General features: G+C 45.7%; 1 protein-coding gene across 3 annotated transcripts in view; it reads right to left on the bottom strand.

Annotated features, from left to right (window-relative positions):
- The window catches only part of LLGL1 (LLGL scribble cell polarity complex component 1), a 103,481-nt gene that overhangs the window by 81,129 nt on the left and 9,710 nt on the right, over positions 1-12,642 (bottom strand). For all 3 annotated transcript variants that reach the window (XM_043978137.1, XM_043978138.1, XM_043978136.1), the window contains exon 2: positions 4,913-5,010. In XM_043978137.1, coding sequence (XP_043834072.1) covers positions 4,913-5,010 — 98 coding nt within the window. The remainder of the gene's footprint in view (positions 1-4,912; positions 5,011-12,642) is intronic.

The following is a 12,642-nucleotide window of genomic DNA, read 5'->3' as shown; positions in this document are numbered from 1 at the left end:
CTATTAGACCCCCCCCTAAAGAGATAACTCTCGCCTTATCTCACTGAACACTTAAACTAGGTCTGAACATAGGCACACATACCTGGGTCCCAGCTTCTCCAAACCTCTCTAAGCTGTTCACTCCACTTCCTGAGGAGGAAAAGTTGGTAGACTAGGAAAGAATGCTCCGCCACTCCCTCTCTGGGCTGCTGCCCTCCCTGAAAGCCTAGATTTCTGAATTCTAAGGTTCCCAGAGCAGCCAACCCTGCAGTCAGGAAGAACTGGTCGGCTGGTTTTTTAAGAATGGGAAGAAAAACAACCTCCTGGCAGAGAGGGGATGGACTCAAGATGCATACTGAGACATAGCTTTCTGGGCATGGCCAATGTGGGAATCTGTCTTGCTTGACTTTAAATATTTACCACAAGGGTTTTGTTTTTTTCCCTCCCAGTAGAGGAGGTGAGAGGAGAGCTAGGAAACCCAAGGACACAAACTCTAGGTCAGCCTCTGCCATTAACGTGCTATGTGAGCTCAAGCAAGTCACTCAGAACGTTCGTTGGAAAGAACATTCAACAAGATCAGATCTGGGTTCCAGACTCAACTTATCACTAACTACTCCCCGTGAGACCTCAGGCCAGAGCATCCAGCTTCTCTGGGGGTCCATGGTCTACTGCTGGACTCAAAAACTACCAAGTTCTTTTTCCAGCTTTATGAATTGCCGAATCATGGAAACACTGTCCTCACTGATCTCTCATACACATCTCCAATCCGATAGGAAGGCCCCTCCCCGATCCTAGGCCAGACTCAAGGGTCTGATACTCACTGAGCTCTGAGCCTGGCCAGTCACTCTCACCCAGCCTCAGGAAGGGGAAAGAAAACGTCTTCCCTCATGTGAGAAAGCTCCAATGACTCATCCTCAGGAGACAATGATAGATGCAGGGCCCATGACAAGAGGGAAGCTACCAGTTGATCAACTAGGAAAGATTTGGTTCTTTAAAAATTGTAAGGGGGCAGCTAGGTGGCGCAGTGGATAGAGCACCGGCCCTGGAGTCAGGAGTACTTGAGTTCAAATCCGGCCTCAGACACTTAACACTTACTAGCTGTGTGACCCTGGGCAAGTCACTTAACCCCAATTGCCTCACTAAAAAAAAAATAAAAATAAAAATAAAAAATGGTAAGGGTAGAGTGACCTTACTGGCTTCAGACAACAGAAGCAAGCCGGGTAGCCCAGACTCAAGCCTCCCGCTCTGATAACAAGTCCTCTGCCTCCTCTCCAACCCCAGTGTATATACAATCACTCAATCCCTCTATCCCACCAAAGGGCACATAACAGCAATCTGGAGGGTGCAAGTAGAGCCACAGACACCCCCCAACTTACTTTTACACACACACACACACACACACACACACACACACACATTCTCGCTCTCTCTCACTCTCCCCCCCCTCCACATCCCTCCCTCTCTCCAATCAACCTTTGGCATCTAGAAGAGTGTATACTTGGTATACTTCCTTCTGTCTCTACAAAAGTAACAGACAAAAGTTACAACACCTGGGTTCCAAGTCTCAGCTCTACCACTAATTTGCTGTGTGGCTTTGGGTTAGTCACTGAATTGTTTCCTCCTCTGTAAAAGAAGGAGATGTGGGTCCTATGGGTACCTAGTGCTGTATACAGTGGGCATTCCATAGATGTCTGTGGAATTGAATGAATGGCATGCAGGGAGACACAATCAGTTCCTGTCAGGAGTGGACAGAGGGGACCCTTGTCTCTTGTGTATCTAACCCTTTGCCCACCTGTTTGAGTAGGGCTTTGCATCTCCATCCATTGTGTCAACTGGTGACACCAGCAGGGTTGTCAGTTGCTCTTCCAAAGACATGTGGCTCCAGAAGGGTAGACCCCACCCTGGCCCGTGTCTATTCCCACTTCTTCCTCCTCTCTGGAATCCCATAGCATCCCACATAAATGTCCATCCTGTGACCATTTCATGCTAGTACCTCCTCTTTCCCTACTAGACCCTAAGATCCTTGAGTACAGGCATCAATGTTTAGAGATGATAAGTAAATTTTTAAAAATTTATCTTTTTTAGTGTTCAAATTTCCAATAAAATTTCCAATTTCAAATTTTTCTCCCTCCCTCCCCCCTCCCCTAGACAGCAGGTAATCTGATATAGGTTTTATATATATATATAAAATATATAAATATAAATATGTATATATATAAAACACATTAAACATATTTCTGCATTAGTCATGTTATAAGAGAAGAAGATGATAAGTAAATTACCCAAAGTCATGCAGCTAACTAGGGGCAGAGCAAGGCTGAGCCCATTGTTCTTTCCATGGTATCCCAGTGCTTTCTTTTTTCTGATGAGACAACTGGGGTTAAATGACTTGCCCAGGGTCACAGAGCTAGTAAGTGTTGTGTCTGAGGCCAGATTTGAACTCAGGTCCTCCTGACTCCAGGGCTGGTGCTCTATCCACTGCACCACCTAGCTGCTCTGTCCCCCCAGTGCCTTTCTAATGCCAAGCTGAGACTTGCTCCCACAAGGAATGCAAAGACATATGTAATCTCTATGTTTAATGGTTTATGCATGTATGTGCACACACACACTTTGTTACCCCACCTTGAATATCTAGTACAGTTCAGTTAATGCTTCTTAACTATGGCAGTGTCCCCCCAAACATTCGCATAACTGGGGCTCCTGTTCCAACTGTCTCCAGGCTACTGCCTCAGACTGAGTTGAAAAGCTGGGGAGGGGGAAGGAAAGGTTTCAATCTCACTTATAAGTGGTTTCCCAGGATGGAAAGAGAAATATAACCTAGGGCATATTTGGAAGAGTCACAAAAATTCTCAGGCTGCCTCCTGGTTCAAAAGGTCTTAAATTTAGAGCTGGAAGGGACTTGAGATTATCTACTTCAACCTCCTCATTTTGAAGATGGGGGAACCAAGGCCCAGAGTAGTTAAGTGACTTGCCCACAGTCACACAGTAAGAATTATGAAGCCAGGTTGTCCAACTCCAAACCCAATTCTCTTTCCACTCCATGAGGGCTGCCTCTCCCCCCAGCTGGGGGAGGGGAGCCTTCAGCTGCTTGGGCTAGAGCCGACCCTGCCATCCCTGGGTGCACTGTGTAGTGGAAAATGCCCGCTTTGTCCACAGCCATACAGGAACCCTGATTGTGCCCGCCCCTCCCCCACCCAGCAGGGCTAGGGGCCAGGAGTGGTGCCAGGGGAAGGGAGGTAGGAAGGGGAGGTCTGCCTGCCTCTCTGAGGCCTGACAGATAAGGACCTCCTTGCCTGACTAACTGGGGACCAGAATGACTGACCAAGGGATGTCCAAGGTCTGACGTTCAACACAGAGACCTAATGTTCCTGAGAAGAAGCCAGACGGGGAACAAAGCTAGGGCTGGAAGCTTAGGCCTGAGAGCCGCTTCTGTTCCACACTTTAAATCATCCAGCAGGTGGTCTTAATGGGCTTCTGGGGGGAGGTGGGAGGGGAAGCCAGTCCCCAGGGGCCAGATGCCCATTCACCCAGGGAGATGTGGGTAAGGAGGAAGATGACAGACAGCATAAGTCCTCAGCCTAAAGCCTTGGCTCCTTCCCTTGCAAATTTGGCCCAAGGTTCTCTTCCCTAAACCCCTTTCAGGACTATTGGTAGCCTTATCCCAAGCCTTGACATTCCTATCCCTTCCAAGCTTTAGGCCAAGAGTTTTTAACTCCACCCTTCCCTTAACCTCCCCCCGCTTCCCCCCTCCAAGGACTACCCCTAGTTATAAATTCTAACACTAAATCCATAAACCCAGCCTTATAATCTTACCGTGTTACTCTAATCCCAACCCTTATCTCCCAACTCCATGGTCATACTACCTGGCCTCATCTATCCTACCTTAGTGCAATATGGTAGGAGAAAACTCACTTAGCTTTGAGTCAAAAAAGACCCGATTCTAGACCTGGGTGACCCAGACAGATGGGAAAGGACAAAAGGATGCCCATGAGGTGATGAGGTCTCTGCTCACTGATACTCTGGATTCGGGAAAACCTTCAAGATCAGAAACCACCCACCAAGGGGTGTCCCATCCTTGGGTGGTGGAAGGAAGAGCCAAGGGAGGTCTAACATGAAAACAACTTCAACCCTTCCTCCATAAACCAATGGGTTTCTCATCCGTTCATTCAATAAGCATTTATTAATCCCCTACACCATGCTCAAGGCACTCCATCTGATGTTTCCAGGATTCCCTTCCTAAGTACATTTCCGTCCTATCACCCTTCCAAGAAGGTTCGAGAACTTTGCATTGTTTCCTTCCTTCCACCAAATCAAAGTCCAGATTCCCCTGCTTGGCATCAAGACCCTTTAGGGGCTTAATCAACCTTATTTCTTTCTTTCTTTTTTTTTTTGCAGGGCAATGGGGGTTAAGTGACTTGCCCAGGGTCACACAGCTAGTAAGTGATAAGTGTCTGAGGTCAAATTTGAACTCAGGTCCTCCTGAATCCAAGGCCAGTGCTTTATCCACTGGGCCACCTAGCTGCCCCAAGCTTATTTCTTACAGCACACTTTTAATGAAGTGGTGATACACCGACCCCTCCATCTGCCAGCCTCTCCAAATACCCTATGCTTATTCTCATCTGTGAGCTAAGTCTCTGCTCATCTTGCCTCCCCAACGTGAAAAAATGTTTCCCTGGATCCAAATCCACCCCGCCATTCAAGACCCAATTTAAATGTTATTTCTCCCATCTACTCTCCCAAAAACAACAGCCAGGGAGAGATTTTATATTTCAATGGTATAGGCCCACACATCCCTGCCTTACTTCCACCCTCTAGTCCCTGGGGCACAAAGGAGACGAGCACACCTTTACATTATGCTGAGTCAGCCTTACCTCTCAGCCCCTTGGGGAGTCCTGGGGCCACCTTGATATCGGCAGAGAAGGGAAAAGGATACATTTTGACTGCTCCAGACTTTGTACCAATGGCCATGATGCGAAGCTTGGGGTCGTAAGCCAGAGAGCTGGGCTGGTTGGGGAATCCATGTTCCACGGTCTGGAGGGAAAAGGAAATAGCTGGTGACATTTCATTCTAGACCCAGGGAAGGAATTACAGGGCTCCGGGTGGGTCCTTGTTCTTAAAGGGCAAGGGGCAGAGAGAAAGAGAGAGAGAGAGACTCAGATAGTTACCCTAACTGGTTCAGACACATGCCCAGACAGATGCACAGATACAAACTGATAAACATACAAATCACACATGCCTTTCCATTACCTACAGGATCAAGTCTAAACAGCTCAGCCTGGCACTGGAGAGGAAGCACATTACCAATGGACTCAGGATTCAGGCAGGCCTGAGTTCAAACCTTGGCTTTCCACTTAACTAGTCAAATAATCTTTTTTTCTTTTTCTTTCTTTCTTGCCTTTTTGTTGTTGTTGTTGATTACTTGTGTCCAACTCTTCATAATCCAGTTTGGGGTTTTCTTAGCTATTTCCTTCACCAGGTCGTTTTATAGGTGAGAAAACTGAGGTAAACTGAGACCCAAGAAAGACCTTAGCTTAAAAAGGCCAAGGTCAGGGGCAGTTAGGTGGCACAGTGGATAGAGCACCGGCCCTGGAGTCAGGAGTACCTGAGTTCAAATCCAGTCTCAGACACTTAACACTTACTAGCTGTGTGACCCTGGGCAAGTCACTTAACCCCAATTGCCTCATTAAAATTTAAAAAAAAAATTGCTAAGTAAACAGGTTTTTTTCTTGCCTTCTCATTGGGTAGGGAAGGAAGGTGAGAGGTAGAGAATTCCAGAAATGAAAATAAAATTGAATCAAAAAAATAAAATGCTATATAAATATAAAAATACCCTACATGACCTAGTCCTGCATCTAGAATGCCCTCCTGGGCCATGACAATTCCAGCCTCCTCTGAACTTCTCCCTACCACTCACTGGGTACAGGCAACAGTGTTCTTTGCAACATCTCCCTGAGTGATGTTAGGCAAGTCACATTTTCCTCATCTATAAAATGAGAGGGTCAAATTAAATCACCTCCACAATCCCATTCACTTCTATCATCCTTCTATGATCATAGATATTTTAAAAATATGTTTTTATTGATGTCTTTTGTGGGTTTTTTGTTTGTTTGTTTTGGGGTGGTTTTTTTTAGGACAATGAGGGTTAAGTGACTTGCCCAGGGTCACACAGCTAGTAAGTGTCAAGTGTCTGAGGTCAGATTTAAACTCAGGTCCTCCTGAATCCGGGGCCGGTGCTTTATCCACTGTGCCACCTAGCTGCCCCCTCTTTTGTTTTGTTTTTCTTTTTTCTTTTTTGCTGGGCAATTGGGGTTAAGTGACTTGCCCAGGGTCACACAGCTAGTGTTAAGTGTCTGAGACTGGATTTGAACTCAGGTCCTCCCGAATCCAGAGCCAGTGCTGTATCCATTGCGCCACCTAGCTGCCCCTCTTTTGTTTTTTATATCACCGTATTTCCCCCTAGTATCCCTCCCCTTCCCCAGTAACCATCCCATATAAACAAAAAGTATTTTTTAAAGACAAAAAAAGAAAAGGAAAAGAAGGAAGAAAAAAATCAACTCAACCAATCAAAACATTGGAAATAGTTTAAAAAATAAATGCAGTGTAGACCATCCCTGTCTCCCCAAACAGGTAGATTGGGGTGTTCTCTCATAGGTCTTCATTCAAGTTATGATTTGATCATAGATATCTAATTATTTATTATGTGTGCAGGCTTTGCCTTTATGAAGCTTAAGAGTCTAATTTAGAGATGTTAGATGACCTTCCATGCACATTAATCACATCCCTAAATTTGCTTATGCCCCCTCAAAAGCAAGGCCAGAGCTTTATAGCTCTATCCTCCCACAGTATCTAGCCCAGGCCTGCATGAATAGTAAATACTTAAATATCTGTATGAATAAATGCATACCTGTAGGTCCTAGTCAGGCCTAATATTGCCTATCAATATTGCAAAGCCTACACTACTAAAGTTTACCTAGAAAGTACCAGGCTATGTTCAAAGACAGCCAAACCTGGTGATTCCAACACCAATCCAACAGGGGAGAGAGAGGACCCACAAAAGCTGATGTCAGTTATGTACACAACTGACCTTCTTCCCATCCTCCAAGAATAATTCTAGGCCAGTCCACGGTCCCAGAACACAGGGTAGGAGAGACAGAGCTGTTCTCCCAGATGTCATTTCGGAGGATAGGAATGAACCTAAATGAGCATGATTTCCCTTGACACTCCAGGGTGCCGACAGCCAGGAATTTCTCTAAACACTCCCTCACCTCTAAGAGTAACAAGCTTGCACCAATGAGATCAATGATCGGTGAGATCATTTATCCTGAAATTACTCCCTTCTACATCGTGCAGAGACAGCAATATTGTTTGATGAACAAGTGTGAATGACTTGACTATTCTCAACAATACAATGATCCAGGACAATCTCAAAGGACTACTGATGAAACATACTATCCACCTCCAAAGAAAGAACTGATATTGATGGAACACAGACTGAAGCATGCTATTTTCCACTTTTTAATTTTTTCTTTCAATCAAGTTTTCTTGAACAAAATGACAAATATGGTAATGTTTTACATAATCATACACGTATGACCCATATCTGATTGCTTGCCGCCTCAGGGAGGAAGGAGGGGAGGGAGGGAAGGAGGGATTAAAAATTGGAACCCCAAACTACAAATAAAAGTGTTTATTACATTTTTTAAAAGGGGAAAAAAAAAAAGGAAATTACTCCCGTCTAGCTCCCAGCATGAGCAACAGTTCCAACTTCTGGTTGACCAAACCCACAGATTCCCACTATTTTCCTGGATTCAGCTCTACCTCAGTCTTGCTGGTTTGAAGGGGTCTACTCTCCTTCAGTCAGCCAGATATCAGTGTGGAGACCTAGTGCCACCAATCACATTTAGAGATCTTTTTTTTTTCCTTAGTGAGGCAATTGGGGTTAAGTGACTTGCCCAGGGTCACACAGCTAGTAAGTGTCAAGTGTCTGAGGCCGAATTTGAACTCAGGTACTCCTGACTCCAGGGCCGGTGCTCTATCCACTGCGCCACCTAGCTGCCCCCACCAATCACATTTAGCATAAATCCATTAGGCTCAGGGCCCCAGGTCATATGAAAAGGTAAATCCTTACCTTTAGCCCCACAAAGAAGACACAGAAATAGCCCCAGAAAGCAGTGCCTGCTCATCTAGCCCACAACAGGAAGGAGGTTGTCTAAGTCATCCTCCCGCCTCTGAGCAAGCCACAGATGGCACAATTCTCCCTTCTCCAGAAAACTCTTCTAGCTAACCTCACTCCCTCTAAGGCTGGAAGGGACTTTAAAAACAATCTAGGGGGGCAGCTAGGTGGCGCAGTGGATAGAGCACTGGCCCTGGATTCAGGAGGACCTGAGTTCAAATCCAGCCTCAGACACTTGACACTTACTAGCTGTGTGACCCTGGGCAAGTCACTTAACCCCAATTGCCTCACCAAAAAAAAAAAAAAAACAATCTAGGGGCAGCTAGGTGGCGCAGTGGATAAAGCACCGGCCATGGATTCTGGGGGACCTGAGTTCAAATGTGACCTGACACTTGACACTTACTAGTGACCCTGGGCAAGTCATTTAACCCTCATTGCCCTGCCCCCCCCCCCCGCCGCGAAACACAAACAAACAAACAAAAAAAACACCAATTTAGTCCTACCCCTTCATTTTACAGATGGGAAAACCAAGTTTTTGGTTAAGTCATTTGCTTGGTGTCAAAGGTAGGATTTGAACCTAGGTTCTCTAGACTTCAAGTCTAGGCAGTGTGATATATATAGCCTTAAAGGCAGTAGATATGGAGTCAGGAGAGACCTATCTTTGAACTGCCAAATTGTGACTTTTTCCCCCTCAATCTTCATCCTTCTTGACCTCAGGGACATTTGACACTGTTGACCACACTCTCCTCCTGGATACTCACTCCTCTCTAGTTTTTGTTTCACCAACCTCTCCTCTTCCAAGTCTGACTGCTTCTTTGACCCCTGGCTGGCTTGTCACCCATACATACCACAACTCCTTATGGGCGTGACCAAAAGTTCAGTCCCGGGCCCTCTTCCCTCCAGGATCCCACAAAGGGTTCAATTACTTTATAATGACCTCCCTTGGGTTTAATTATCATCTCCATGAAAGTGATTTACATATCTATACATCTAGCTCCAGTCTCTCTCCAAAGTGTCAGTCCCAGCTCACCAACTTCCTACTGGATATTTATATCTGCATGTCCCAGAGACATCTCAAACTCAAAATATTCAAAACACAGCTCAGAACTTTTCCAAAAAATATTCCCCTCTTCTTTAGAGCAGTGGTGTGAAACTCAAATAGAGATACCTGCAGGCTGCATGACTTAGAAAGCCACAAATTAACATTATTTATGATGTATTATAGTTGTGTTTATTTGTCAGATGTTTCCCAGTTATATGTATATATGTATACATATACATATACATATACATATATATATTTTTTTTTGGTGGGGCAATGAGGGTTAAGTGACTTGCCCAGGGTCACACAGCTAGTAAGTGTTAAGTGTCTGAGGCTGGCTTTGAACTCAGGTACTCCTGACTCCAGGGCCGGTGCTCTATCCACTGTGCTACCTAGCTGTCCCGGGACCAATTTTTAATTGGGAAGTGTTAGCTAACCAGGGCACCGTGATTTTTCTCCCATTTTCCCAGGTTGCTAACTCCCAGTTGTAACCTCAGTTCCTCACTCTCCCCACACAGCCAATAAGTTACCAAATTTTGCTTTTCTACCTCCACAACCTCTCTTGTGAGTGACCCCTTCTGTCTACTCACATAGCCAACACCTCAGTTCAGAGCTTCATCTGTCTTAACATAGACTGGTGCCAAGAGCTACCTGAACCATCTCCCTGCCTCAACTCTCTCCCCTTTCCTGTCGTCTTCCACAAAGCTGACAAAGTGATTTTCCCCAAGCACAGACCTGACTAGGACACTATTCAATCAACTCTAATGGATCTCTAGTGCTTCCAGAATTACATATAAACTTCTCTTTTGTTGCTGAGTCCTTTCAGTTGCGGCTGATTCTTCATGACTCCATTCAAAGGTTTCTTGGCAAAGATAGTGGAGTGGTTTCCTTCTCCAGCTCATTTGACAGATGGGGAAACTGAGGCAAACAGCATGAGGCGACTTGCCCAGGGTCACACAACTAGTAAGTGGTTGAGGCAGGATTTGAACTCAGGAATTTAGATGAGTCTTCCTAAGTCCAGGCTGGGCTCCGTATCCACCGAGCCACTTAGCTGCCCCATAAATTCCTCAGCTTCTAAAGTCCTTTACAACCTAGCTCCAAACCTGCCCTTCTAGCCTTATTATACAATCCTCCCCTTCCCACAATCTTGGCTTTCCCCTGGTTCCATTTCTCCTCTTCATGCCTTTGTACTGGCCATGCCCCATGCTTGAAATATATTTCCTCCCCACCTCTGCCTCAAGGAATCTTTCTCTTCCTTTAAGAAGCAGCTCAAGCACAACCCAAAGGAAACCTTTACTGGTCTCCCAAACTACCTTCTATTTATTCTTCATATATATATATATATATATATATATATATATATATATATATATGTACACACATAGTTGTTATTCATCTCTACTCTCCCCAACCCCTTTTAAAATGTACCCTCCTTGGGGCAGCTAGGTGGCGCAGTGGATGGAGCACCGGCCCTAGAATCAGGAGTACCTGAGTTCAAATCCGGCCTCAGACACTTAACACTTACTAGCTGTGTGACCCTGGGCAAGTCACTTAACCCCAATTGCCTCACCAAAAAAAAAAAAGTACCCTCCTTGAGGGCAGGGGTCATTTTATTTTTTTATATTTGTTTCCTCAATGCCTAGGACAGTGTTTGACACAGCGACAGTGTTTGACACAGCGACTGTGTCCCCCTCCTTCCTCTGGAGGTTTCTGATAACTTCACAAGGTCTGACCAACCAAGGACCAGAAACCTACCAAGAAGTACAGAGCTTACCTACGTCCGGGTCCTAGCGTTCCTGAGAAGAGGTGACAGGGAGAGCACAACTAGGGATGGGAGCTTGGGCCTGCCAGCTGTTTCCACTTCAAATCATCCAGCAGGTGGTCTTAATAGGCTTCTTGGGACCTGGGACCAGCTGACTGGGAACTACACGCCCATCCCCCCAACCCAGGTGGAGAAGATGCTTTGAAGTCGACTCCCAATTTCCTCTGGCACTTCTCATTCTGGGTGTCAATGAAACTTTTAAGAACCCAGTGGGAAGAGTATTTCATACCGCCCTATGCCCATAATCCAGCCTCCTCCTTCCCAACATGCTTCCTTCCATTCCCAAAGGCACTGCTTGTTACCGCTCCAGCCAAATGCTGTATTTGTCTTGGATGGGGCTACAGATACATTCCGGTAACTAAAGGATGCCTTCCCTTGTTTCAGCCCACCCATACCTCTCCCTCACAGGACCCGAGCAGTGATGAATTCTGAACCCGAGCCAGACCTCCAAGAACTCAAATCCAGCGGCCGGCCAAAGGTTAAATTTGTCCTACTTGCTCCTCTCCCTCAAAGTAGAAACCTTTTCCCGGGCAGTAGTTTTTCAGCCTCCTTGTGAGAGCTCAACAATATAGGGCTCTCAGCGTTTCCCCCAACCCAAGGATGTCACCTAGATCGGACTTCCCTAATGGGTAAGGGCAGCAGTAGGGGCCAACCAAGAAACAAGGATGTATTTCCCCCCTCCTGTGTTACAGTAAAAAGACCAGTGGACTCAGAATCAGAGGCCCTCAATCCAAATCCTACCTCTTATCACCATCTGTGTGATCATGGGAAAGTCACTTAACATTTCTGAACCTCAGTTCTTCATCTGTAAAATGAAGGGGGTATATTAAATAGTCTCTGAGATCTCTTCTTTTTTTGTTTTGTTTTTTGTTTTTTTGGTGAGGCAATTGGGGTTAAGTGACTTGCCCAGGGTCACACAGCCAGTAAGTGTTAAATGTCTGAGGCCAGATTTGAACTCAGGTACTCCTGACTCCAGGGCCGGTGCCCTATTCACTGCGCCATCTAGCTGCCCCCCTGAGATCTCTTCTAACCCCAAATGTATGAGCCTGGGTTTCCAGCTCTATGCTATAGGACATATGAGAGTCTTGCTTCCGGGAAGCTTACAGTCTTATTGGGGGGAGAAAAAGACACAAAAATAATAATACAAGAACCAGAGAAGGCTGAAACTAGAAGGGTAGATCTAGTCCGATCCTTAGGGTTCCCAGGAACCATAAGCAATACACTGAAGCTATAAGGAGGTAGATTTCAGCTCACTGTAAGAACTTTCTAATCATTAAGAACTCCCCTGAAGTGGAATAGTGTAGTTCATGAGATAATGAGCTCATGGATATAATACCATGAAAACCACAATACTCATGAATACCATGAGGGCAATCATCAATAAAAGGATTCCAACAATGGCTAGATCTGACTATCAGGGATGCTGTTGAAGGGGATTCTCAGATTGGGTAGGAGGTTGGACCCACTAGATAAACCCTTAAGCTTTCCTTCCAACTCCCTGAGATGACAGGGATGGGAGAGTGGGATGGGGGAGTGGGATGGGGGAGTGGGATGGGAGGGCATCCCATGACTTCACACTCAGTACAGCTTCAGCCTGAGTATGCAGATGCTTGTTATCTTTCACCT

The sequence above is a fragment of the Dromiciops gliroides genome, chromosome 1, assembly GCF_019393635.1.
Source record: "Dromiciops gliroides isolate mDroGli1 chromosome 1, mDroGli1.pri, whole genome shotgun sequence".
Classification (NCBI taxonomy): Eukaryota; Metazoa; Chordata; class Mammalia; order Microbiotheria; family Microbiotheriidae; genus Dromiciops; species Dromiciops gliroides.
Note: the sequence above shows the minus strand (reverse complement) of the source record. Positions and strands in the feature narration are given on the sequence as shown.